Source organism: Sparus aurata, chromosome 21 (assembly GCF_900880675.1).
Source record: "Sparus aurata chromosome 21, fSpaAur1.1, whole genome shotgun sequence".
In the NCBI taxonomy this organism is placed as follows: domain Eukaryota; kingdom Metazoa; phylum Chordata; class Actinopteri; order Spariformes; family Sparidae; genus Sparus; species Sparus aurata.
The window spans coordinates 15,856,033-15,882,530 of record NC_044207.1 but is presented as its reverse complement, the minus strand read 5'-3'; the positions used below and the strand labels follow the sequence as shown (position 1 = coordinate 15,882,530).

The following is a 26,498-nucleotide window of genomic DNA, read 5'->3' as shown; positions in this document are numbered from 1 at the left end:
AGAGTGCCTGTCACCAGTGACTGAACGTATTCTTCCTTCATTTCTATGGTGCAAAGATGTTCCTTTCCTCCCCTCCTACTATAGTTCCTGTTTCATAGCAGGGTTAAGAGAAGCAAAGGTTAGCTGTGGAGCCATCGTCTGTCAGCTGATTACTGATTAAAGATGCAGATATTTTTTTAGTTCGTGCTATATGACGAGAAAAGACAGAGATAAAGGGCTGTGGTGTTCACTTTTGATAATAAGATAGAAAAACTACGGAGTGTGATGCACAGCGCTGCACAGGACCAATAAACTATTCCGCTGGTGGGTGACGACTGTGAGTTGGGCGGTGATGGTTAGCAGGGGTGGCCTAGTCAGAAACTTTCTTGTATTACAGCTAAGATATAGAGCTGTTGTAATTTCAGTTCTATTTTATCCTCACCACCAACCACTTACGCATGTGTGAAGAAAGAAAAAAAGAAACACTTTTACTACAAAACAAAACAAAAATATTTACATTTTTCTATATGGTCTTAGTGTGATACATTTATAAAATATGATAGCTATATCACACTTGTGGCCGATCCCTATACAGAAGAATACAATGTTATAGCTGTCAGGGTTTGAAAATGTAATCCAATTGTTCATTTACAATTGTGACATGCTCTCTAAAATGTTTCTGAAAAGATATAAGGGGAGAAATAGGCAGTGCAGTAACAACATCTTGATTCATAGCACTGCCTAGTTTATGTCTGATTGTCACGGGATATTTTTCATTTGGTGGACACAAGATGTGTAATCATCTGGCTGACCTTTGACGGCAAATAAGCAGGAAGCTCTGGGCAGGCAAAAAAAATATTAGTTTATGATTCTTCATTTGTATATACATTGCTACCCACAGTCTGATGATACTGAAATTTTGCAAAGTTTCCCTTATCGGACAAAATAAAACATTCATTTCTGCTCGGCTCAATGCATTTTAAAGTAGCATGTCTGTCACAGAATGTTAGTTGTACAAAACAACATGGAGGCATGATGAGGGCATGAACTCCAGCTGCTAATAATCCAGTTATGTGCGTGCCAGTGCTGTTCACAGCAGGACCTGTGGAGTTCAGCATTTCATCCAAATTTAGTACTTGAAAAAGCCTTGGTGAATGTTGGACGTTTTCTGAGTGAGACAGGTTTTTATTGTTACAAATTGTACAATACCTTTATCCCCATCTTGCTTGGGTGGGGGGGTTAGAAATAATCAATACCTTGCAGTTTTCTTTTTGCGTTGCGATGCTTTGCTTTTAGAGCCAAAGTTCTTCATCTTAATTGTTGTGTTTTTTCATTTAACACGTCAGAAGTTCTGGGGATCACCTCGCCAACACTGTTGCTTTTGTTTTTGTCCCCGGACGTGGCTCGAGGTCTGAGATCCTCCCCCTGAATCCTCCCACCGTGGAGTAAACATACCCCTATAAATAGAGCTGAGGGAGACGCAGGCCAACAGCAGAATGACAGGCATCTGTACTACAAACCCCAGACTCTGTGTAGCAGAGGCCCAGTGTTGCTGTCCCACACTACGCCCTCCAAACCCCACATCCCAATGTCAAAGCCTGTGGGTGCGGTTAGCTCTGGGGGGGCCCCCAGTGTGATCCGTCCTATCTGTCATCTTTGTTTTGTAAAACTGGCCATTAGATGTTTCCTCTCATTACCCAGTTTTAGGCCCTTGGGACCCCGTCTGTCGCTGGTATGCTGCTATTCAGAGAGGGAGAAGGTCATGATATGAAAGACATGTTGTGGTGCTGCTCGGATACTTTAGATGCTTGTGTGTAAATAGTCTGTGGAGTAACTAGGGTGGCATAAATACATTGAGCAACCTTGAGGATTTTTTTGTCATTTTTTTGTTAGTATTACCATTAATAATATTTTTTCTGCTTAATTGATCTAGAGCTGACAATGTAACTAAAGTCCATGAACAGGCAACTATTTTTTATAATTGATTTGTCATTTTTTGTTGTTGTTGCAATGCAGGATAATTGTAGCTTCTCCAATTTTTGGACTGTTGGTCAGACAAAGCTAGTCATTTAAAGATGGCCACCTTGGACTTTTTGAAACGGAGATGGACATTTTTCTTTTTACTACTATTTTTATAGCATCTCATAAACCAAATAGTCGATCAGTTAACTGCAAAATACAATTACAAGTAATAAATACCTTAGGCGAGTTCCCAGATTCCAAGTGTCTGAACAATTTGGTTGAAAACACAAATTGATTCAGTTTTTATTGACACAGAATGGGGTAAAGCTGCAGATCCTCATTTTGGAGAAGCTGCAGTATACAGATGTTTAATGTTCATTTTTATTTGATAAATGAATGTAGTACGAACCATTTATTAAATGTTGTAAACATGCAACTAGTCTTATCTCATCAGTTTTTTACTTCATGAATGAGGTTTCGTTTCCCCCAGTGTCCTTTTGTTTATTGGTTGTTTAGTCAGTTTGTCAGAACGATTACACAAAAACTGTTGAATGTATTTCTACAAAACTTGGATGGAGGTTGAGTCTCGGCCCAGAATTGACCCCGTGAAGTTTTGATGGGGGTTTCATGGATTTCTCAGGGAATAATTTGTTGATCTTGATGGAAAAATATCGGGTGTTTAGGTGGCTGGTATCTATGAGTGAGCACAATTTGATGTGGATCCAAGATCTGGTTAGTTTGTGATTAGGCAGTTAAAGCATTCAGTCAGTCAATCAGCAGAAAATTGATCCATTTAGGTAGATCAGCTGTTTCTTGTAGTTTTCCCACCAAAATGAGAAACATTTGTCGAGTCCAGCTTCTCTTGTGTTGGCATTGCTGTAGCTGCTTTTCTCTCTTTTACATCAATGTAAACTGAATATTTTACATTATGCATTTACTATTTTCTCATATTTTACAGATGAAATGATTAATAGAGAAAATAATTGTCAGATGATGAGTATAATCCTTAGCTGCATCCCTAGATGAAAGTATTTTGAAACAGTTTTTATGTGAAAAGTCATACAATTTATTGTATAATGTATTGTCAGGGTACCAGCAGTCTTGGCACTTTCCATGATCAGCTACTGACACTTGAGTGCATCTAAGCCACTTACATTTATTTCAGTTTTTATTCTGCTGTCAAACAATACCCTCATCTCTGCATCTACATCAGAGCAGGAGCTTATCATCACATAGGGGCTGAAAAAGCATCCGTACATCACTTCATAACAAGTCAGCTGACTCATCCAGTTTTCCCCCTTTTCCCCTCCTCTTCCCGACTCCAGCATGATTTACCATGACAACTGAATCAGGCGCAGACTCTGAGGCCAAGCAGCCGCAGGAGAACAAGGAGAAGGAGAAGGGGAAGGCTGCAGAAACCACATCGCCCCAGAACCAGCCGGAGCAGCTTCCTGCCGCCGCTGGACACAGCACCCCAGCCAGGAAAGAACAGGTGAGCCTCGTCATGACCACACCAACAGGACGAGGATCGAGCCAGTCATCACTGACCACTAGAATTCAATTAAAACCATTTACCATTTAAAATGCTTCTATATTTGACCTCACTCGTACAAAAACACTTAAGTGATTGAATTTAGGGGGGATTTTATGACGTTAGCATCATACGTATCTATTCAGATCAGGCTTGAATTTGAGAACACATTGAAAACCATTCATCCCACTGCTGGATGAATCGTGCCTTTGTGTGAAAAATGGAAATCAACAACAACAACAAACAATACTGACAACATGACCTCAGTGTTCTCGATGGCATTTACAGCCCTGTAAACTTCTCTTTCAGTCAGCGCTCCATGCTTTTATTTTGGAAATGTGGTAAACCACAGATGGAGAAACCCCTGACAAAGTGTGGATGTTTTCATTCTCAGCATTACGTCAGTCGATTGTCCCGATTAACATAACGTCACACAGCTGTGGGGAGAGTGAATAAACTGAGCTACTGAAGTAAAACCTCACATCTTTTAGCAGCTCATGGTTTGAGATCTCTGGTTGAGGGCAGTTTGACTGTTGATCAGACAAAAAAGGTTTGGGACTTGTGAATAGCTTTTTCTTTTAACCATTTTCCATTATTTTAGTGCAACCGGACAGTTTGATAAATTGTAAAAAAAAATTGACCAGTTACTAGATCATAACAGTAGTTGTTAGACATGTAACCGGTAAAGGTTTATCGTTCTGAGAGAGCCTGGAATGGTCGACTCCATTAACCCATGATGAGGAATTTCTTTCAACGTTAATGCAAATAAATTAACGCAACTGACATTTATCACACTGTTGAAAAGCAATGTAGTTTCTTTTTTCTTGTAAGATAGTTTGATCTTAAAACCACTTCAGCACTTTAACAACCACCATCAAAGATTCTCTCCTCATATCTATCAAGGCATGAATAAGAATTCTCTCCTGTGTTTGAACAACACTCATGATCCACCTGCAGGCTTGTGGATTGAACAGATCTTTGAAATTCTCGTATAGAAGAGTGGAAAAACTTCTAGTTCAGTGTGTTTTTAAAAACGGGGATCTCTATTCAGAAGAAGGGTTCAGTCTGTACATTTTATGTCTGAGGCAGCCCAAGAAGCTACTAATGTTATCTGAACACTAAGTGCTTGTCTGCAGATTTTGGCCCGAGCTCCCTTCAGGGCTCACGATCTTATCGATCTTCATATTGAATTTCCAGTACTACCAAACTGCAGGACTGTCTAAGACTAAAGGAAGATTCCCTGCGAATTCCTCAGTTTACTAGTTGAAACAAAAATAGGGCGACTAGCTGGACCAGTTTGTTGGCAGTCACTCGATTGGTGCTGATAGTTCAAGGTGCAATTTTATCCGAAACAAAAAACCTACATTTGAAATTTGAATTACCTGGACCACTGTTTCTCTTTTTGTGGCTATAACCTAAAGAGCAGGACATCATTTCAACATCTAAATGCCAAAAATGTTATTAGAGGTTTGACTGATGTTTGCCATATGACAGTTCTCAAACCATATTATATATGATATATATCAATTTAACATTTACATGACATTTTAGGAGTGTAACTTCTAGATTTCTATCTGTTACAAGCAGCCGATATTAAGGGGTCTAAAGGTCACCACAGCCAGAAGTGGCCATGAAGAAACAGATGGTTATGAGAGGTTTTGCCTTCTTATGATCTTCGGCATGTTAGGGCAAGCTCACACGTCTCTGTTGACCTAACAGTGTTGCCTCCATGCCTTCCTCTATGTGGGAAAGAATAAGTATGGAAAAATGGGGTGTTTGATGGGGAGGAGAAATAGAGCATGAGTTTACACGTGAATCATAATGGGCTGTAATGAGAGAGCAGCAGATGCAGGGTGAGGTGATAGATTAATTCTGTCCTGGGCTGAGCTATGTAGCAACAAATCATAACAGAATGTCATATTTTAACATTGGTTAAGAAGTGATGATGCATACCCTCGGCTTTGTTAAAATTTATGAACATCAGACATTATATTTACAGACATTTTAAATTTAGTTTCCAGAAAATGTTCTGCACTATATCAAGATAGATGTTTAGGTTGTTATATGAATATATTCACATCATGAATCTAGATTGCTCACACCTACTGTGTGTGAGTTATAGACGGATATCTATAAACCTTATGTTAATTCTTAATTCACATTTGGTATGTGTAAATCTTAACATAGATTTTAACAACCTTTTTGATATTTTATAAACTAAGCAATTTCATCGACCAAACAATTAATTGATTAATCATGAATCAATTGGTGAAAATGAATGATAATATCCGCTAGTTGCCTTCCTAGTCTATAGTCACACTATGACTTGTGCTAAATGTGAATATCAGCAATAACAATCCATTTACTGTTAAATAACATCTGGCTGTTTAGCAAGTATGATGTTCTCTATGTTCACCACCTTAGTTAAACGTGTTAGCAGGTTATTAGCAATAAACACAATGTACAGCTGAGGCTGATTGGAATGTCATCCGCTTTGCAGGCATTTAATCTTACAATTGACAATTATTACAGTTATTACTATTTGTCCACTTTATATTAGTGCACAGTTTCACAGCCAGCACTAGTTGTTGAGATATTTCAGTCGATAGTAAAGTGTTGGACCAACAGGACGACTTGAAAGAGGAATAGAGTTTCCATGTCCCAGACAAATAGGGAGGTATTACAGTCAAATATTATCTGTTTGTTGAGCTTAAAAGCATTTCACGGAGACCGCTGATGCCCTGCATCACCGACTAAGTGTCAGCATCTGACGACTTGGGAATGAGACTCAGCCATCAACTTTCATTCTCTAGAATCACCGACTAAACCTATAATGCAATTCATACTATGCTTTGAGGAAGTTATTTTTCACCGGACGTTTTGACCAGAGAGATAGAAATATGTCAGACTTCTAAAGATTTTCGTGGTGGAATAAACAACAATTACCAGATAGAAGAAACTCTAGTGGCATGGCTAAACAGAATTTGATAAAAGGAATAACTTCCCTATATCACTTTCAAGGGGATCTTTACTGTATCCCTTAAACTTTTTCTGTATTGGAGAGCCCCCGTCATGTCACAGTGAGGATGATGTATGATGCCCTGCCATTGTCAGAGATGTGTGAATTGGCAGAAACAAGGCTGAGAGAAATCACAGCTCTCTGCCACAACACTGTCAGTCTTCCTGTGAGACGCATGCTCGGGCTGAGATATCTCTCTGCTCCAGCAGGGTGCACAAATGAATGAACAGCCTCAGTTTTACTGCTGGGATTTTCTACATCTGTGGTGCTTATTTCTATTAGTCGCAAATCATCCATAAGTATTTGAAATACATCCTATGGTTTTTGGTTGAATTGAACTAAATCAAATATAAATTCACCACCACTTTAATTCTCCTTCTCCACAGAGGAGACTAGTCTGCATGAGCTACATTAGATGTGCACAATGTGAGCAATATATCCTGAGGAACAAGATAAGAAAATGTTCAGTATGAAAATGAACAGGGGCATTAAATCTAGTTTGTGTGTGAGTAAGAAGGAAAAATGTCTGCAAGCCAAAGGCCTCTTTTTCAGCATGAAGTCAGTCAGGAAGGGCTTTGTTTTCAGCGAAGTGGAAAATTGGATTTTCTCTGTTTAAGACAAAATGGCAGTACACCTCTAGCTCTTCTCAGTGGGACCTGATTACATTCACTCAGGGTCTCAGTGTCAATTTTAAGGTTTTGAACATGTGACAGAATGGGCGGTTTTGCTGAAGATGACCACATTAAGAAAACTGACGTTTAGAGGAGGCAGTTAGGGGAGCAGAAGGTATTTTTCATTTCTGGTCTCTGAACTCTTTCAACTAAAAGATTTCTGTCAGAAGGCTCTTCATACAGCGGAGGGGTATCTGAATGCTTTGCCATGTTTAACAAAGAAAGCAGAGTAAATACAGTGCAACACACACGGAAAACTTCAGTGTAATCTGTTGAATAACTCATTCATATTAATAATTTAAGTGACCCTTGTGTTCTTCCTCTCAGGAGCAGCAGGAGGACGACGTATCCCACGAGTCATCCACCAGCCGTCTGTCAAGGTCTCCTTTGAGAGGAGTGAAGAAGGTGAAGATCATGCAGTGTAAAGTCACCCTGCTGGACGGCTCCGACTTCTCACTCAATGTAGAGGTGAGCAACTGCAGGAACAGAAGTCTTCTTTTCATATTTAGTGGTCCGAAAAGTTGATTATAAAAGCCGCTGCATCTGCATTTTAACATCAAAACAACCCTTAAGTTTATGTAAGCCTTCAACAGCTTCCACACTACGAAGTCAATTTGCTTGATTTTCACTGAACATTAATCTTAAAAGATTGTGACCCTAATGTCAACAGTTGGACCAAAGAAAATACTAAGACAGAAAAGATCTTGGCACTGAGAGTCTTTTCACTTTTTAATAAATGTTTAAAGGGATAATTCAGTGGAAGTTTCAGTCTAAACTGATTATATGAGCGCTTTTCACTTAGATAGTTATTTGAAATTAAACTCTTGCTGCTGCGTCACTTGGTCTTTTGAATTGCCTTTCAGTGATGCAGCAGCTCTAATGATATTTGTATCAGTCTGTAATGACTATAATTACACCAAGACCCGAGTGTTTTTTTTTTTTTTTTTTTTCCCCAACCACTTTAATTTAGAGCAAGTATTCTTTATTTAATTTGGTGATTATAAGTAAAGAAGGTTTCATGATTGCTTTTTTCCTCGTCTCCATGTAGAAATGTGTCTTTAAGCAACTGCAGCCCACTTAACCCTCAAAGACCTGGAAGAAAAAATGTAGCAAGAAATGTTTTGTTTTTAGTTGTTAATTCAGACATTTTTTTAATTATTAAAAGATAGTCCAGGATGTTTTTGACTTCCATATGAATTTATGTCTACGTATGACCGGTCCTAAGCAAGTTACAGCCATTCATTATAACGGAATTTGAGGCATTTTTCTGTGAAAAACAGATGTAATCCTATATTTAATTTACTGACCATATAGATGTGTCCAAAAAATGCAAATACAAGTAAATAGAAGGGTTATTAAATCATAACAGAGAAGCACAAGAGACTTTTTCAGACGTATATCATCCATTGAACATAACCAACAACAGAAGCTACAACCATTGCTTGTTGGCCCATAGGAAGAAACTACTTGGGTTTCCTCGATGAATCAATACTGCAGAAAATGATGTTCTAAACACGTTCAGCACAGCATTACTGAACAACCAAACAAGTCAGGTTCAAAGGGTTTTAAAGTTTGCACCTTTATTCATCTATCACTTTCTAATTACAGTGGCAGTGTAGTTTATCTAATCTGTCTGAGGATAGCTTATATTTTAATCTGCTTATGGTGGTACCCTGCAAACACACACTATAGGTTAAAAAGCTATATTAATTTCAATAAGCAATATGCTACATGTAGCATTATTTAAGCCATTATAACAAAACATTAAAATGCTGCTTGACAGATGACAGAAACTTTGATAAAGGCATTTATAAGCTAAAACAAAAGTGTGTTGTTGTTGTTATAAGTAACACTTGTCCTTCTGCTGTACCTCGGGTTTCTGGGTGTATCTGTCTCGTGATTCTTGGCTTGTTGTTTTAAAACACAAATAAACTGTGCTACTTCGACAGCCCGACTCAGAAGTAGGGATTTCATGGATTTCACTGCACATTTACATTTGCGTTGTGTCAAATTGCTTTGTGGGATTTGTTTTCCCTCCAAAGCTTCTCCGTGCAGTCTTGAGAGAACGGTTCTTAAATGTTTAGCTCTTACTTCAAAGCTCATCCGCCTGTATAGGAATAAACCCTAGGAGGAGGAAAGGAGGGCCAACAATCAGTGAAAAACATGTGTCTCTGTGTTGTAAATGTGGAGCAGCAGTGTGGTTTTTATCATTATGTGGAAAAATTAAATATGCAAATGATATGTTACACAACGAAAAAAAAGTGAAGCATGAGTCGGCTGTTAATCGTGTTGGACGGAATTGTTACCTTCTGTGCCGGACAATGTAGCAAAACAGTGATATCATAAAGCTAACTGCTTCAAAATGAATTGAACAGGATGGAGTTGTGTCACAGTAGAGTGGAACCAGGATGAAAGTAGGCTGATTTAGCAATCTGTCACATACTTGTCTTGTAAGGTAAACGGCACATTTGCTTTGGAGTCGTGTTGAATGCTTTTCTGCAGTAATATATGTTGCATAGGACTGAGACTGCTGGAATCATAAATAGATAAATGGCAAAAAAATAGATGAGCCATTAAATGCACCAAGAATAGCATTACAAATAAATTCATGACTTGAATTTATGTTTTGGTTCTAATTTGCTTCTGTATTTATTTACTTTTGGATTGATTCTATTCTCTTTATGTATTTCTGTTATCTGAAATGAGCATATATGATTTTTTTTTATTTTTTTTTACAGAACATAATGCAGAAAAAGATGTGTAGGATAATCTATAGTTGGTAAATTATTAGTGATGATGACGACCCTAAAAATCCGGTATCAGCCGCGCTCTAGTTAATTTATAAAAGAATGTATTTGCGCGAATACTGAAGTATTTTATTGATGTCTTTATTGTTCATATTTTAGGTGCATTTAATGAAATATATCTATTTATTTATTTATTTATTTAGCAATTTATTTTCTTTTTGGTTTCCATAATATGCAGCCTCAAGTGGGACAATTACTCTGATTATCTGTGGTTTTAAATATCCTGGAGCCCGCATCAGTCGAGGAAAATGTGCCGGCACTCCACAACATACAATGGCTCCTTCTGTCTTTTTCTTGGAACATTATGAATTCAGGAATAAATCTGAATAGTGAACGTATTTGCCATTTCACTCATAACAGTAACAAGTTCAGCCTTTTCTCAAACTTTTAAGACTTTCAACTTTGTACATTCCAAAAATGTGTCAGCGGGCTGAATAGGGAGTAGCAGACCCTCCTCTTCAAATCTTCTTTGAGCAGATTCCTTCCCACCAGGGGTTTGGACAGAGGGATTATCCAACTGTTTTGGTGGTGGTGAGGTGAGGGCTTCTGACTGTGAAATGGGAACATTTGTTAGAGGGAATCAGTGTCATTGACTGTATGTTGGCATGATTAATCAATGTCCCACTGTTGCCAATGAGGGATTCTTAAGGACAGTGATGTGGAAACGGGGGTCAGGCTGGACTTCATGCCCTTGAGACGGATGCAGAAAAGGTGCACACTGTGCAGCGTGTTCACTTCATGCATCAAAATTAACAGCATTGAGTGAGCTTAAAGGAAATTACCCTTTATCCAGATGTGAAGTGAATGGGTGGACAGTATTTTAAAGCGGTTCTCTATCAGTTTATAGCAGTACTGCACTTCCATGAAGTTGAAATTTAAGAAAGAACTGTCAAAATTAATGCAACAAAAGGCAAAATACATTCTGACTTGTCCCTAATGTGAGTCAAGCTCCCAAAACGGCAACTTCCATAGCATCTGTCTTTAAATCCTTTTCTTTAAACTCTCGCAATCATTTTTAAAGGCTCCACTAACCCAAGTCATCATTATCAAAGGTTGTTTTTCCAGACTTTACTAAGCTTTTCTAGAGCCACAGATGAAACCTCTGTATTCACAGCAACTAAATCACAGTAATATTGCTCTCTCAAGCTTATTTTATAAAATACTATCACTTGGAAAAAATACTTTATCAAGGAGTTAGTAATTTAGAAAATTGAAGAATCTATCTTTAAGTTTGTATTAGGGGAAAAATCAATAATTGGCCTTTGGAGTGCCTCCAATTATTATTTCAGTATCAAAAAACAACCTCTCACTTCCTCATTATTACTTTAATCAGTTGGGACCCTTTTGAAAGTGAGATGATTCATCTCAAGAGGTTTATCCTATGATAAATGATACTAAATTGGCTGATCTCCAGTAGTGTGTAGCTCTGAAGATTAAATGTAAACGACGCTGTTTACAGTGTGTATTTGTGTCTAATCACAAGTGTATTCTATAAACCATGTCCCATCTGTTTACTAGACTGTAATCTCCACGTCCCACTCCTGCCAAGACGGCCTGAGTTGAGGCTTCCCTGGCACAGGTCTCACCCCTCCTCACTTTGTCCCAAGACTGACACCAAATAGAAGATGAACACTTAAAGCCAAACTTGGATTAGACTGCATTAGAGGGGATGTGAGCAGAAGGAACAAGCAGAGAAAGAAAGAAAATGCAGATATGCAGAAATGATTGATGTTTGTCTAGAAAACTCTGGAACACATTTTATCACATTTTACTATTTGTTGATTGAGCTGTTGCAGGGGCTCATCACCCCACTGAATCAAGCAAAACAAGTAAATCAACAGATGATTAATCATGTTTTAAGTCGTTTATGAATGTTATACATTCACTCTTTCAGCAGCTTGTGAAATCCCAGGAGATCTGAGGTATTCTTTGGTCTATGATCACATTTTTTATTTGCTGGCAACAAGGATATCATGACGTCTATAAATGGGATTCAATCATCATTTTACTATATAGTGTATTTCCCTCATTTCCTTCCCATGATGGTTGAAAGCTCGCTAATAAAACTTCCAAAGAGCTATGATTCCAGTGTGTGGGTGCCCCTTAGGATTGCAGTATAATAGAAAAATTATTATAGAACAGAAGATTTGAATAAATGCAGGTCTGCTGTGTAAGTACGCTTTAGGAAGTCCTTGTACTATCAATTCCACATCGCTCTCAGAGCAGCAGCCTCGTCTGCTTCTGCACAAGGATGTGACACAATCAGGCACCTTTTGCAAAGAGCATTAGTACAACATCAAGCAGTGGTAATGGATGCAGTAGGAATGAGTTACACCTGTGTGGACAATACTCACAATCAGTTACAAACACGTTCATTATAATTGAAAGCAAGCGACAACAAAAAGAGGGCTAATCAGTTGCTTGCTTACCAGAGGAGTTGTCATAGCAACCACAAAGGCGCAATCATGACCAGTGGGAGTGCTTTCCTTGAAATTTAAAAGGAAAAAATCTGTTGCATGACAGTGTCCTTACAGCTGAGGGTGAACCACAGCTCACACGAGCTAGGTCAGATTATAGTGTTGGACACAGTGATACAATTTAGGTCAGAGGGTACTCGGATAATTGCCAGCGAGTCCTCCTCCTCCTCCTCCCAATCCTATTTGAAACCAGAATGTCAAGATTTGACATTTTCATCCCCCTGACCTTGTAGTTTTCGAGCTCGACTCAATTTCCTCCTGTGGGAAAAAATGTCTCTGCTAATCGCTTCCTATCATTTTCTCTGACAGAGAACTGCTGAACCTCCTCTACTTCACTTCAGTGGAGGGGGAGAAAAATCCCACATCTCACTCTGGGGATGTTATAGACTCTCCCATAGGGGGTCCGCAGAGTTACCGCAGGTTCAGTATTTTAACATTTAAGAGTTATATGTGTCAGAAAAAGCACTTAAAACAGGAAGCCAACATATTGGCTAAGACAAATTTGTAATAAACTAATGAAAAAAACATTTAATTAACATAACATTCATCTCTGACCATGATTCCTTGTGCATAGTGGCCATGATGGTGAACTGTCAGATAATTATGTGTCATTTAAGCAAATTTGACCAGTTTCTATATTATTTACCCAAGTGTACAGTAACTTTTTTGAGCTACACTGGTTTGTTTTGTAACTTATCATGATTCGGACAAACCTTTCACCTCAAAAACAGTATATAAGGTGTAGCTAATGTGGCTAACATGAGTTAAAATGCTGCCGACTTGTTTATTCATGGCACTGCCGGTCACCCTACAGTTATTGTGACCCCAGATTAATACTCAACAAAAAAATGTACAATACCTATGCTGCCTGTCCAAAGATATTAGGCGTATATTTGAAAATAATTCTAGATCTGAGTTCACATCTTTATTCTACAGCTCAAGTCCATGAGCTACTGTTGATCTCTGTTAGCAGAGCAGAGAGAGGCGCTTAGAAAAGGCAAACCACTACCGTGCATAAAGTCGCATCCTTTGGACTGTCGTGGTAAATACGAAACCATGAATATTGAAACAACGGGTCAGCAGACAGGAAATAAATCTGCCTCCATTTTAATACTCATTCAATCGTGCAAATAAAATTTTAGGCAAAAAAAATCTTTACTTGCAGCTTTTCCAATGTGAGCATTAGCTGGTTTTCTTTGTTGTATATTACTGTAAACTGAATATGTTTTGGTTAGAGGACATGTTGATTTTAGTTTTTTTTCCAAGACCAATACATTAATTGAGGAACTGGTCTGCAGATGTACAGCTAATGAAAATAATCATTAGTTGGAGCCATACATTTAAGATATGGTTTGATTGGTGGCTCACATACTCCAAACTCACTGCAGCTACTTCTGCCGTCAACACTCTGAAATTAGACTGCTGTATCTTGATCAAGGTTTATGTTTTCATTTAAAATCAATTTCCTTCAAATTTCCGTCTCTTTTCTTTATCCTAAGCAACCTCAGGAAAGACAGGATGGGAGCCAGATCAGTCGGTTGCATCTGTGAACATATTTTCCATCTCTCAAAGGCAAAGGCTTACAGATCACAACCTTTCTTTTTGTCTCTGTGTGTTTGTATCTGTGGAGGTTTTGTCAGAAAAGCCAGACATTGAGAAGCCACTGTTGCAGCAATTGTCTGACATGACTCTGCTAATTCTCTCTGAGATGTTCTGGTAGGATTAACTCTCTGCCAACAGCGACTTCATCCTTCTGTTTAAAATCACACAGAGACATTGTATACTTCTCGTCTTAGAGAGGATGCTCCAAGAGATGAAACTGTGTGGGCAAAAGCTCCTGTAAATGTTCCCTATGTGTTGAAGACTGCTACTCCTACTATTATACACCTGCCAGCTAGATGTGTGTGTTGTTTAATGTGTGAACTACTCTGCTGACATGTGAACGTGACAGATGTACAGGCATGTGTAGAATAGGCTTTGGTGGTGGTTTTCAGGAGCTGGCTCTGTGCAGAAAGGCGGCGTCTGTGGTGTGGCAATTGGATAAATGAGCCTCCTCCAGCGGGGGAGAGACGACAGAGCTCCAGCCGATGACACCCAGCACTTGGCTAGAGATGTGCAATCGATTTGGTCTTCAACGTTTGCGTAGCCGATGTTCACCTTGAGCTCGGGAATGTGAAGGCGTATTTATACTTGTTCTTTTTATAGAAGCAATCGATCCAGAGCGGCCCAGCTGGTTAACTTCAGGGTTTCTCCACAAAGGAATGGCCGTCTGATGCAGCAGTATAATGAGCTGCATCATTATGCTATTTTAGTAATCCAGAGTTTGAATTTCATGTTGATGTTTTTTGGAATTGAGTTGTCTTTGGTTTAATTATCTCAAGATAATGAAGAAAAAGAAGGAAAGTGTAATCCAGTGGCATCAACAGCCACAGATTGTTACATTTTATAGTCACGGTTGTTTTCTCATTTTCTTTTTTGTTTATTGTTTGTGTATTCTCATATTCTTGTCGTTGTCACAAATAACAATTCTCAGGCAGTCTAGTTTAAATTGTTTAGGATCGAACAACCTCTGTGATCTTGACATATAATCAACAAAAACAACAAAAGCAGTTGAAATATTGGAACACCACTACAAAATATAACCCTTTTCTCATACATGATAACACCCTTATCAGGTTTTTGGGGGGGAATAATCCTTTGAAAATGATGCTCTCTTTATAATATTTTTTTTATTATTGTTGATATAGATAATTTCCATTGTATCCTTTTTTTTTTTTAATGTGTATTTTTTTCACACAGAAGCGAGCCAAGGGTCAAATGCTCTTTGACAAAGTATGTGAACACCTCAATCTACTGGAGAAGGACTACTTCGGCATCACATACAGAGATGTAGAGAACCAGAAGGTAAAGGAACATAAATCATAAGCTAATAATCAGGTTTTGTGGGGTTGTAAACTGGCAAAATTAATTCTGTATTTAAAACAAGGAGATGGCAGAGAGAAATATGCAAATGGTATTCACATTCAAATGTTTAAACATCATTTAAATAATGATGTGTGATTAATCTCCAGACTTTAATGCAGGAGACTGTGACTATGTTCCACTTTAGAAAGTTTGATTCTCAGTCATTTTCCCCCACTTCTGAAGATTAATGCTTTTTGTCTGTTGCAGAATTGGCTCGACCCGTCCAAGGAGCTGAAGAAGCAGATCAGGAGTAAGTCTAATAATTTAATAAAGTCACTCAAGGGTTTAGTCCTCAACAGCCAAATGGAGGTGTTTGAAATTATAAAATGCTCCTTTTTGATAATTCAGTGTTCCTTTTTTGTCTCAGCCGGTCCCTGGAACTTTGCTTTCAACGTCAAGTTTTACCCCCCAGACCCCGCCCAGCTGACTGAGGACATCACAAGGTGAGTAATTAGCCAATTTAGAACTGTTGCGTGATCTTTGTTGGAAAGAAGTTTTGTCTATTCATCTTATAAATAGGCTTTTTGATGCCTTGTATTGTGGTTTACAAAGGAAAATGAATGCAGGTAATTCATATTAAATATCCAGATGTTAGATTTGAAGACAAAAAAACATTTTGACAGTTTTTGTTTTCTGTCTAAGGTACTACCTGTGTCTGCAGCTGAGAGATGATGTGGTTTCAGGCCGTCTGCCCTGCTCCTTTGCCACCCACACGGTTCTGGGCTCCTACACAGTGCAGTCTGAACTGGGAGACTACGACCCCGAGGAACTGGGCAGCGACTACATCAGCGAACTGCGCTTCGCACCCAACCAGACCAAAGAACTAGAGGAGAAGGTCATGGAGCTCCACAAGACCTACAAGTTAGTCTCAGCATCATTTCGTAACGTCTTTTAGACCAAGCTTCAACTGTTCTTGAGCTGACAGCAATTTACAATCAATTTATAAGTACTGCCTGCTCTGAGAAAAAAAATTATCAATAGATGACAGAAGATTAAAAAGCAAACAACACAGACCGGCAGAATAGTAAGATACAGAAGATGAGATGGAAAAGTGAGATATTTATCTCATGAAAAAAACTCAGTTCAGCATTAACAGAATTTCTGACATCACAATAGACCTTGTTGCTCGTAGTATTAAGCTGATTGAGAAAATGGTCATTCAGAGCCTTTAAACCCTGAATCTGACAACTTTAAGCCACTCAGTCAACCCGGTTGAATGTTTTATGGCCTGGAATAATAATCTGACCAGAAAGGCAGCATGACTCCAGATATTGGATTTGTGTTTTCCTGTAAATGGATGTAGCTGGCTGTTCTTTGTCTGAGCCCTTCACTCTGCCTGTATTAAAATGATTTGTATGTAATTTGATGCGGTCCCTCCTTGCCCAGTGGATGGAGGAAGGCAATGACAGTGCAAGGATTAGAGTCTCTCCAAAGACCATCTCTGCTAAAAATGGATGCACTCATGGTGCTCTGTTAAAAGGTTCCATAAAAGTAGCCATTTTCAAAAGCTTTTAAGCAATAAAACTGTGAATTATCACTGTTTTCAATCTTATTGGACTCTTGTCTAGTGTGTTGCATATTCACACTGGTGGGAAAGCATTACTTCTCTTTTTGCTACACTTAAATTTGTTGACCTCATCTGGTCTCTTTTATCAGGGGGATGACACCAGCTGAAGCAGAGATTCACTTCCTGGAAAATGCCAAGAAGCTGTCCATGTACGGTGTGGACCTCCACCATGCTAAGGTAACAAGTCTCTACAAGTTTTTTTCTCCTCTTATGGAAGTGATACCCAAATGTATTGTCTCTCACAATCAAACTTAATGTCTTATCTCACTAAAGAGCATCCAAGCCGATTGGAGAAAATGGTTTTGTTTGGAGACTGCCCATCATAGCTGTCGATGTCTCATAATAGCTGTAGACGTAAAGCTTCTGTTGTCTAATTTGTTAATATAATGTTGAGAAAAAAGATGTTTCTCCTATGAAGTGTACAAGTTAGCATTGGGAAATGATTAAATTGTTTATAGAAATCAGCTACATGTAGTGTGATATCTTCGCTAGTTCTGGGTGTCTCCGAGATATATTGAGAAATATGGAGATGAAATATTTAGTGTATATTTTTTTACATCACATTAGCTTTCTTGTCAAGAATTAAATTAGGAGACCGATATCACTCTCCATTTTCTGTATGCCAAATATGAAGGTACAGTCATAAATCATTGGCTGTAACTTCTCAGGGTCTTGGTGTCAGACTTGTTTTTAGTCTGTGCAAGTATGAAACAATGGTTGCCTGAATTCTAAACTAGCCTTAACCTGTTAATTAGTGAGCTGTTACCAAAAGAATATTCTTCAATCTTCAGACAGAGCTAGCTATCTGCTTCCCTTATTTTGAGTCTCAGTGCTAAGCTAAGCTAAACAGCTGCTGGCTGTAGCTTCACGTGTACCATAAATACTTTAAGAGTGATATCCTTCTCACATTTATCCCTCGGCAAGAAGGTAGTTATATCCCCTGATTGCTGAACTACACTTTTAAGTGTTTAAGGAAACACTGTACTGGAACGTGACTCCAGCAATGGTGGGTGTCTCCAAGATCCATCAAGAAATATGCAGATGAAATGTCTAAAATAATTATTTGTATTGTTTTTAAGCAAGATGAGACTAATGCATTCCACTCACATAGTCAACAGTGACGCTTGCTACCACAACACCGCTGCTTCAAAAACATCACGGCTGCCACAGTAATGCCTCAGTCTAACATGCCACCGCTGTTTCGCTGATTGACTGACATCGTGTCACCGCTGCCTGTGTGGATTTGGGGCCTGAAGGGTGGAGGGATGAGGGGAGGGTGGCTGTTTGTAATCCACCGGCCAGATGGGATCAAACACGCCATTAGAACTCAAGCAGTAAAGAGAGGGCTAGATTACAGTCTTGATATCAATCACTTATCAAAAGAGCTTTGAAAGTCAAAATGGGTTTAGGTGTGAGCGATGGAGAGGATATTGCCTTTGCAGATTTAGATCAGCTAAGAGGAGATGACAGAGATGAGGAGGCGGCGTTGATCAAACTGAGCTGACGTCGGTGTTCAGTGTTGGATTTATGAGTCAGATTTGATACACAAGAAAAAAAAATATATGTCTTCTCTCCTCTCTCATTAAATGCAAAGTTGGTAGGGAATCTCTATGAAAGCTTGGCTCCAGCTGAGGGAGAGGTAAGAGGCTGCATCTCATGTGCTTACCTGCGTGTGTGTGTAGTGTCTACTCGTGCATGGTAACATACCAAAGTAGTCATGTCAACTGTTAAGACTGATTGTTCCTGCTTTAGACCAGCTTCCCTCTCAAAACATCATCATTGGTTTCACCTGCTCATCTCATGTTTTGTGCAGTGAAGAGCATCATTTTGTGCTTCATCCACCACCGCCCGAGACTTCACTGTTGCTTTCGCAGCCTTGAGTCTGTACTCAGCGTCACACAGCCTGCGTAGAGCAGATAAGAGTCTCATATGCCTGATTCCACTCTCCACCTGCCTGCTTTTCCCCATTATTATCACACATTTGACTCTGTTGAATTCTACTTTACCCTGCTGTGCACCGGCTCCTGAACCTCCTATATTTATCCTGTAGAGTTTATGTTGTGCAGAACACAAAAAGAAGAGCAGCTATGGTGGTCAGTGGCTTCTTCTTTGACGTTGTCAGGGACCTTGTGTTACCAAAGTGACACATTGTGAAGGGGTTTCATTAATATCATTTTTGTTTGTGTGTGTTGTTCCCAGGACTCTGAGGGTGTAGAGATCATGTTGGGAGTTTGTGCAAGTGGTCTACTCATCTACAGAGACAGGTTGCGGATCAACAGATTTGCTTGGCCCAAAATCCTTAAGATCTCCTACAAGAGGAACAACTTCTATATCAAAATCCGGCCTGGGGAGGTGAGAACAATGACATTATAGTTAATGATAATGAGATTTATTGACAGTTAAGTCCAGGCCTGGTCTGTACAGCAGCCATTAAATAAGCTTCTGTTTAGTAACATTTTATAAGTGCGCCACACCTCGTGAGTGCTCCTGTTGGTTAAAAAATTCAGTCTGATCCAACGAGGGTAGCAGCGATATACCAGTTTCAAGGTTTATTTCTATTCTACCACATTAGTGTTGTTTCTTAAAAAGAAAGTTCCTATCAAGTTTTATAACAGGACATAACATTTTGTGAAATTATACTAAAGCGTTTGTTCAACCAAAAGAAACTCTTCTTGTCATTTCTTTAAACATTTGTAATTGATAATAATGATGGTGTCATACATTGATGCCATGATATTTTCTCAGAAGAGATCTGATTAAGCAGTTGCACTTTTACAGTTGTGGAATTAAAAAGCTTAAAAAACATACAAACATAAATTTATGCAAAAGGAATTCAACCTAAATTAATAAACAGGTGTTTCTGACCACAGTGTTTTGTCCCTGTTGCAGTTTGAGCAGTTTGAAAGCACAATCGGTTTCAAGCTTCCAAATCATCGTGCTGCCAAAAGGCTGTGGAAGGTCTGTGTGGAGCATCACACCTTCTTCAGGTGAGAAATACAGGAGCTGTGACTGTGATGAAAAACAGCTTTTGAAGCTGCCATGGGGTATTTTATTCATCTTTTTTTCTTTTTTTTTTTTTAATCCATTTGTTGGTTTGAGAGTTTGATTCCCCAACATGAGCTTCTTCATTTCTTCAAGTCCTTTGTTGTTGATTGATCACAGTCATGCCAGCCTTGTAAACATGAGTTTCCTGATAATTAGTGCGGAGGATTTCTTTGTGGTGAAATGGGAACAGTGTTCAGACTGCTAGTCGTTGTTGCCATTTGGAAAAAATGCAAAACTGATTTGTGCTGCTTTAAGCACAAAATGATCTCTTGGGTTGTTTTGAGTAGCGAGCCAAGCCTGCAGGCTCTCTGGAGAATAATCAAATGAGTAGGAGTTTAATCTTTAACAGTGCATAGCTTAAATCAGTGTTTTTATTTCTGGCGTGATTAATGTGAGTGTTTGTAACTTGTGACAGGCTGGTATCCCCCGAGGTGCCGCCGAAGAAGTTCCTGAGCCTCGGCTCCAAGTTTCGCTACAGCGGCAGAACACAGGCTCAGACCCGCAGGGCCAGCTCTCAGATCATCAGACCTGCTCCGTTTTTCGAGCGCTCCTCCAGCAAACGCTACAACATGTCCCGCAGCTTAGACGGAGGTGAGGAGCATTTGATTTTGATTAATGTCCAGCCACAAGTTCCACTCAAGTTGTAATGGCTAAAATGTTTCAGTGTGTGTTTCATTTATCCAGTTTATTTTAATTAGGGGTAGTTTTAGAAGTTCCACTGAGTCATTGTGGATGTTCCGGATTTTAAATATGATTATTTAGTGAGTCTTTCTGAACTCGTGGGAAAGAGTTCTCCCAAAAAGCCGCTACTCTTTTTTCTGTGACAGGAAATTATGACGGAGACTTTTTGTAACAAGTTTCAATGAGTTTTTTGTTCCTTTTTTTTATTTCTTTGAAGAAAGAAAAATGTGCTTTCCACCTGAAAGCCTGCAGAGCTAAAATGTCTGGCATACCTTCAGTGCCGTGACAAAGCTACAATGTGCAGGATCAAAACAACCCCTTTATTCCACTGCTCACATTTTTCCTTGAGTCAGAAACAGACCATTGGTGTACATAAAACGTTACTGATTCCATGCCGTCACATCCATCTTTGTCCTCTGTCCTCCAGCACCTATCATGGAGAACCATGAGACTCTCATGAAGGACAGTACTGCTGATGGAGCAGCCAAAGTCATCGCCAAGGGAGACATTATCACCACGGTAACGACAGAGAAGAAAGCAGAGGAAGAGAAGGCGGAGCAGGAGGACGGTCAGGTGGAGACGCCAGAACCTGCAACACCGCTCAGACAAGACACAAAGGTAAACGGCTGTCTAACAGGCAGAGCTGCTTTTAATCTGGATGAAAGAACTTTTTAACTGGCTTGAACAGTTTTTGAATTTGGTGATATAAACAAATGTTCCACCAGATTGTCAAAGACACAGAGGATGTTTATTAGAACCTGCTGCAACTCTGTCTCTTTAAGCTGTTTTTTGCAGATTTTAGTTTTGTTTTGTTTCTTAATAGACTTCTTAATGGCTGATGACAATCTCCCAGTTGCTTTCAGCTTAACCCACTGCAGTAGCCTAGGCCTAAGTGCTTCTCATCTTGTGTGCGCTTTACTAATTAGCTTTTCTTTTCTTGTCCTTCCTTTGACCCCACACTATACTCGTTTGTGTGTGTGCTCATGCGTATTCGCCCCCTTCCCCTTCACTCCTCTCCATTTACACACACATCATCTTTTTCGTTCCCTCTATCAGTGCTCCCCTCGTGTACACACAATCGACCCCCTCCGCAATGAGCTCTCACTCCCCTCATCTCCTGTTACATCGACCAAAGTACGGCGGAGGCGAAGGGAGAACGCGCGTAAACGGGCCTCGTCAGTCAGTCCAGCCAAGAGCAGCCCTGGGCGCCGCCGCCGGCAAGCCCTCGCCGACCGCAAAGCAGCCTTGCTGGACGAGCAAGCGCTGCTGCTCTCGGCCCGCAAGCAGAGGCTGGAGCAGGGCAAGAGACGTGGCGGCACGCTCTTCTCCTTCTCCCTGCACCTGCCCGACCTGTCCGCCTTCCTGGACGATGACGGCTACATCACCTTCCCCGATCTGTCCGAGATGCGCTTCCTCCCTGAGTGCGCTCAGAACTTCCTGCCCATTAAGTCCCCATCGCTCATCCCATGCTTCCTATTCATCTTCTTCTTCCTGCTCTCCACCTCTTTCTCCGTCCCTTACGCCCTCACCCTCTCCTTCCCCCTGGCGCTGTGCCTCTGCTACCTGGAGCCCAAGGCAGCCTCCCTGACCGCCTCCATAGCCCAGGGCTACCATGACCATGACAGTTCAGAGGAAGAGGAGGTGTGTGTGTGTGTGCGTACGCCTGTATGTTCCAGTACCCGCCTCTGGCTTAGAGTAACAGTTCATTATAATGGTTAACCCCTTATCCTGTCCTGTATCTCGCTCTGCTGTTTCACCAGTTCAGAGCCGACCTGGAGACTGTGTCTGTCCCAGTGTCTGTCAGTTCTCCTACTTTCAGAACCTCATCTCTGCCCGGTCACACTCTCATCCTGTAGACACCATCCTCATCAACATCACAAGTATACAGAGATGAACCTGCAAGTCGCACCATTTCATGTTTGATCAGCCTGCATTTACTTTATGAGAGGGTTAGACACAAATATCTTAGCATAAGCTTAATGCAGCATCACCAACAAATTACAATGAAGTAGTTTCTCTTACATGCTACAGCGTGAAACGGCTCATTATGAATCTATTTTCATGTTTGACTGAGCGTGTTTATTAGATATAATGATGATTTGAGGAGGTCACCTTTCTTTATTTAGTCACTAATCTTTCAACAAACCTCATATTTAAAAAAAATAATAATTTGTGCCTAACCCATCTCAGTGACAGTATCGTCACATTTTTAAAACGTGACTGCTACAAGATCAACAGCAGCTGCATGGAAACAGTTCCATATTTATCATCGCACTCAGTCTCTCTGCATCGCTATCTGAGTCAAGCAAAGCAGCACTAATTGAAATGAATAATTTAAATTTAAGTTCTGCTATAAAGGGCCAGAAGAAGCTTACAGTTGAGTGCCAAAATGAGATGTTTCTCCCCTGAAGTAACACCCTTTTGAATCACAAGTGATCAGTCTAATGTAATGCATGCTGTGATGCAGAGAGACGGTTACTGTAGATGCATCCAGATCACCGCCAGGGTCAACCTGCATGAAGAGGAGGGGGGAGGGCCTGAAAGTCAGGTTACTGTTCAAAATTATCAAATCGAATATTTTATAGTATCCAGTGTTGTTTGAAAAGCAACAGCACAGAAAATGTTTTACTGAGTTGTAATGAATTAGAAAAATATATATATATGCACAAGGATTGAGCCCTGTCCAAATCCAAAGCAAATTTACATGTCAAAGTGACCGACCGAAGGTTTAAACTTCCTCTGAGTCTGTTTTGCTTGCTTATTTTTTCATTTGCTTTTTTTGTTTCTTTCTGTTGTTCTTTTCCTTACCTTTTCTGTAGCGTAGTGTCTGATAACGTGTAGCTGACAGAAAACGACCAGTGCATTTCCATTCGTTCCATTTGTGGCTATGGGGATCTCTGTTGATGATGAATTGCATTTTCAAGGGTTTACAAGTTGGGTTCTTGTCGTTTTCTTTGTCTGCTGCTTGGAACGGTTTTTGGTCTGTTTGTGAAAACAGACTGACAGCGAACAAACTGACTTTGCCTTTGATGGAGAGATGACCGCTACAGAGGTTTGTACGGCGAGTAAAGACGTTAAATTTATGTACAAAAAAAGAGGCAGACTGTCATGCTGAGTCATAGGTGTAAAAAACACACATTTGTGCACTTGAAGTCCTGCATGTGACCCATGCCTTACATCTCTTTGTGCTCATTTACTTCTTGTTTTTGTTTGTAAATGCACTTAATATATACTTATATCAACATTTCTTTTCCACTGGCTACATATTCAAATAGAGAGCCAAAGTCTTCCTGATGTCATGTCCATGACTTGATGTAATCTTTAATTTCATTAAGTTCTTTAATTTTTCCCTCCTGATGTTTACTTTTCATATTATAAGATAAATCAGCATCCACTACCTCAGTTGCTGTAAGTCATCGTCATGATTTTTAACCAAGTTTAAGAACAATCACTTTGTCAGTTCATTATTTCAACTTCCTGGTCTAAACTTCACCCTCTTAGTTCAAGTTGCAACACATGTCAAGCTTTTTTTTATCCTCACACCACACATAATACAATTTACATCATGGCATGGACTTTCAGACTAAGATAGACTTCTATTTTTTAGCCAGCAACCTTTGATTTTCAAGTGAGAATCTTATAAAAGGTGTTGTAAATATGCAGGTGATGCAAACAAACATAATCTCGAACTTAAAGACTGCGACTAAAGCTGAAGTCTTTTTGGCTATTGTGATAATTGAACGGGGAAATGTAAGATCAGACTGTAAGTTTATACTGACATAACCTTTTTTAGCCGCTTAGCTTACATACTTGCTTGTTAGTTTCTTTTTCTTGAGATGAGAACTATTTTTTATAAAAGTTGTGCCATCTCTGGTAATGTTAGCTGTGGGTATGGGGGTGTAAACCTTCCGAAATAACATTAGATTATTGACAAGATAGAGCCGCAAACTTTAGCCTAAACTACCCTACAAGATTAACAGGATAATAATAAAAGACTAATATAGTTATTTATTGCTGTACTCCTTGGCTTTAGAATTAATACTTGACTGTAGGAGGGAAGTTAATTAGCTTGAACATCCTTGTATCCTTTGATCATTGTAGGAAAGATGAAAGATCAGAATGTAATTTCATTCTAACAAAGCCCTCTTTAGCTGTTTAGCTTTACATATTTGTTTGTATTTTCAGATGGTGTGTTTTCGCTTTAAAGTTTAAGGCTAAAAGGTTTTAGGTTGAGGACTATTAAGCGAAAGTAGTTCTATCTCTGGTAACATCAGCTGGAGTGAACTGAAGTGTAAACCTGCTCAAATAATGTTACAATAAAGATCAAGATAGAGCTGGTAACGTTAGTCTAAATTGTTACAGAATACAGGACTGACTTTTAAACAGTGTAGAACTACTGCATGGTGGATGTGCTCATCTTTTAACTGGGTTTTTTTTTTTTGTTACACATCTTGTTACTGCACAAAGTTAGATAATGACAGGCTCCTTGGCTTTGGATGTGCCACTCAACTACAGGTGGTAAATTAGCTGCAAATGAGTCACAGCCAGTGTTACAGCTGGCAGTCATGTTGTTAAAGCTACTCCTTATACTTTTTTTCATGAAAAGGGATAAAGACACCCTCCATACTCAGAGAGTCGCTTTTATTATGACTCAATCACACCACTTCGACACTCAATTTCTGTCCCAGTACTGTTTACTTTCTTAATAAAACCACCATCCTTTTACCCCTTTCTTACTTGTCTGCTTGCTGCCCCTCCTTCCTCACCTTCTCTTCTCCATTCACCTGATTTTCTCTGTGTCTCTTAATGAAAACCCTTTTCCTCCTTATCTCACGTTCTCTTCTCCTCCTCCTCTTTGCTCGCTGTCAGTCGGAAGCGGATGACGACTCTGAGATGCGGACTCAGGTACACTGGGCTCGCTTCATGGCCCAGCTCAGTGCATCACAACACCACTATCACCAGATGCACTGAGCTACTCAAACATCCGCCATCAGTCACTTTGTGCCGTCTCTCCGCCTTGGTTTGCCTGCTACTGCTTCTGTTGTTGACACTCACTATCACACCACACACCAGACTGACCATCACTCTTGCCTGAATACACTTCACACACTGCCTCTGCAAAGCTGTCGCTGCTTCTAAACACGTCATTCCAGCTCATTTCTCAAGTGCTTCAGTTTGTAAATGGTGGAGTCGTGTTCATAATTCTGTTTCTGTTGGGGCTCCCATGAGTCGGATTTCACAGTTTTCAAGGTTTTTTTAATCCATGGCTTTTATTGTTTATTGTACCAGAACGTATAAGACAGAGCTCCCAGATTCTCCTAACAAGAATTAAAATGTGACACAGTACAGCACCGTTAACTACAATTCCTCTCCCCTCTTTTGTCTTTACAGTATAGTTTCATAAGACGGGTAAAAGGGGAAAACGTTTTTATCAAGCATAGTAATCTGATGCTAGAGGTTGGTAAGAAAACAATGCATGACTGAGATATGCATGCAGGTGCTTCTTGTATGAAGATGCTTAAGCGATATCATATACATCTAACCTACCAATAAAGAGAAATTTGCAATTTTAACTAACAGATTTCTTGCTGTGAGCATCCAAATAAACCTTCGTGAGAAATGAAGCGACAGAATTAAACTTATTTCAGTTGAGGTTTTAACTTCTAACAAGACTTGGGAGTGTTGTGTTTAACTAAACCTGTAAAACTAAATCTGTGAAACTGTGCATGAAATCATTTGTTATCATTGAATTAAGCCAGTCCTAAATGCTTCCTTAGCATTTAAGTACGAGCTGC

The 26,498-nt window shown here is 39.6% G+C and overlaps 1 protein-coding gene across 26 annotated transcripts in view; it reads left to right on the top strand.

Annotated features, from left to right (window-relative positions):
• The window catches only part of epb41l3b (erythrocyte membrane protein band 4.1-like 3b), a 58,635-nt gene that overhangs the window by 19,659 nt on the left and 12,478 nt on the right, over window positions 1-26,498 (top strand). For 8 of the 26 annotated variants that reach the window (XM_030401616.1, XM_030401615.1, XM_030401622.1 and 5 more), the window contains exons 2-17: window positions 3,267-3,433; window positions 7,490-7,630; window positions 15,246-15,350; window positions 15,618-15,660; window positions 15,778-15,853; window positions 16,053-16,271; window positions 17,067-17,154; window positions 18,572-18,616; window positions 19,177-19,329; window positions 19,867-19,964; window positions 20,438-20,613; window positions 21,131-21,321; window positions 21,760-22,344; window positions 23,702-23,755; window positions 25,573-25,608; window positions 26,095-26,160. In XM_030401616.1, coding sequence (XP_030257476.1) covers window positions 3,278-3,433; window positions 7,490-7,630; window positions 15,246-15,350; window positions 15,618-15,660; window positions 15,778-15,853; window positions 16,053-16,271; window positions 17,067-17,154; window positions 18,572-18,616; window positions 19,177-19,329; window positions 19,867-19,964; window positions 20,438-20,613; window positions 21,131-21,321; window positions 21,760-22,344; window positions 23,702-23,755; window positions 25,573-25,608; window positions 26,095-26,160 — 2,232 coding nt within the window. In that variant the 5' untranslated portion in view covers window positions 3,267-3,277. The remainder of the gene's footprint in view (window positions 1-3,266; window positions 3,434-7,489; window positions 7,631-15,245; window positions 15,351-15,617; window positions 15,661-15,777; window positions 15,854-16,052; window positions 16,272-17,066; window positions 17,155-18,571; window positions 18,617-19,176; window positions 19,330-19,866; window positions 19,965-20,437; window positions 20,614-21,130; window positions 21,322-21,759; window positions 22,345-23,701; window positions 23,756-25,572; window positions 25,609-26,094; window positions 26,161-26,498) is intronic. The other 18 variants (XM_030401624.1, XM_030401619.1, XM_030401640.1 and 15 more) reach the window with 12 other exon arrangements.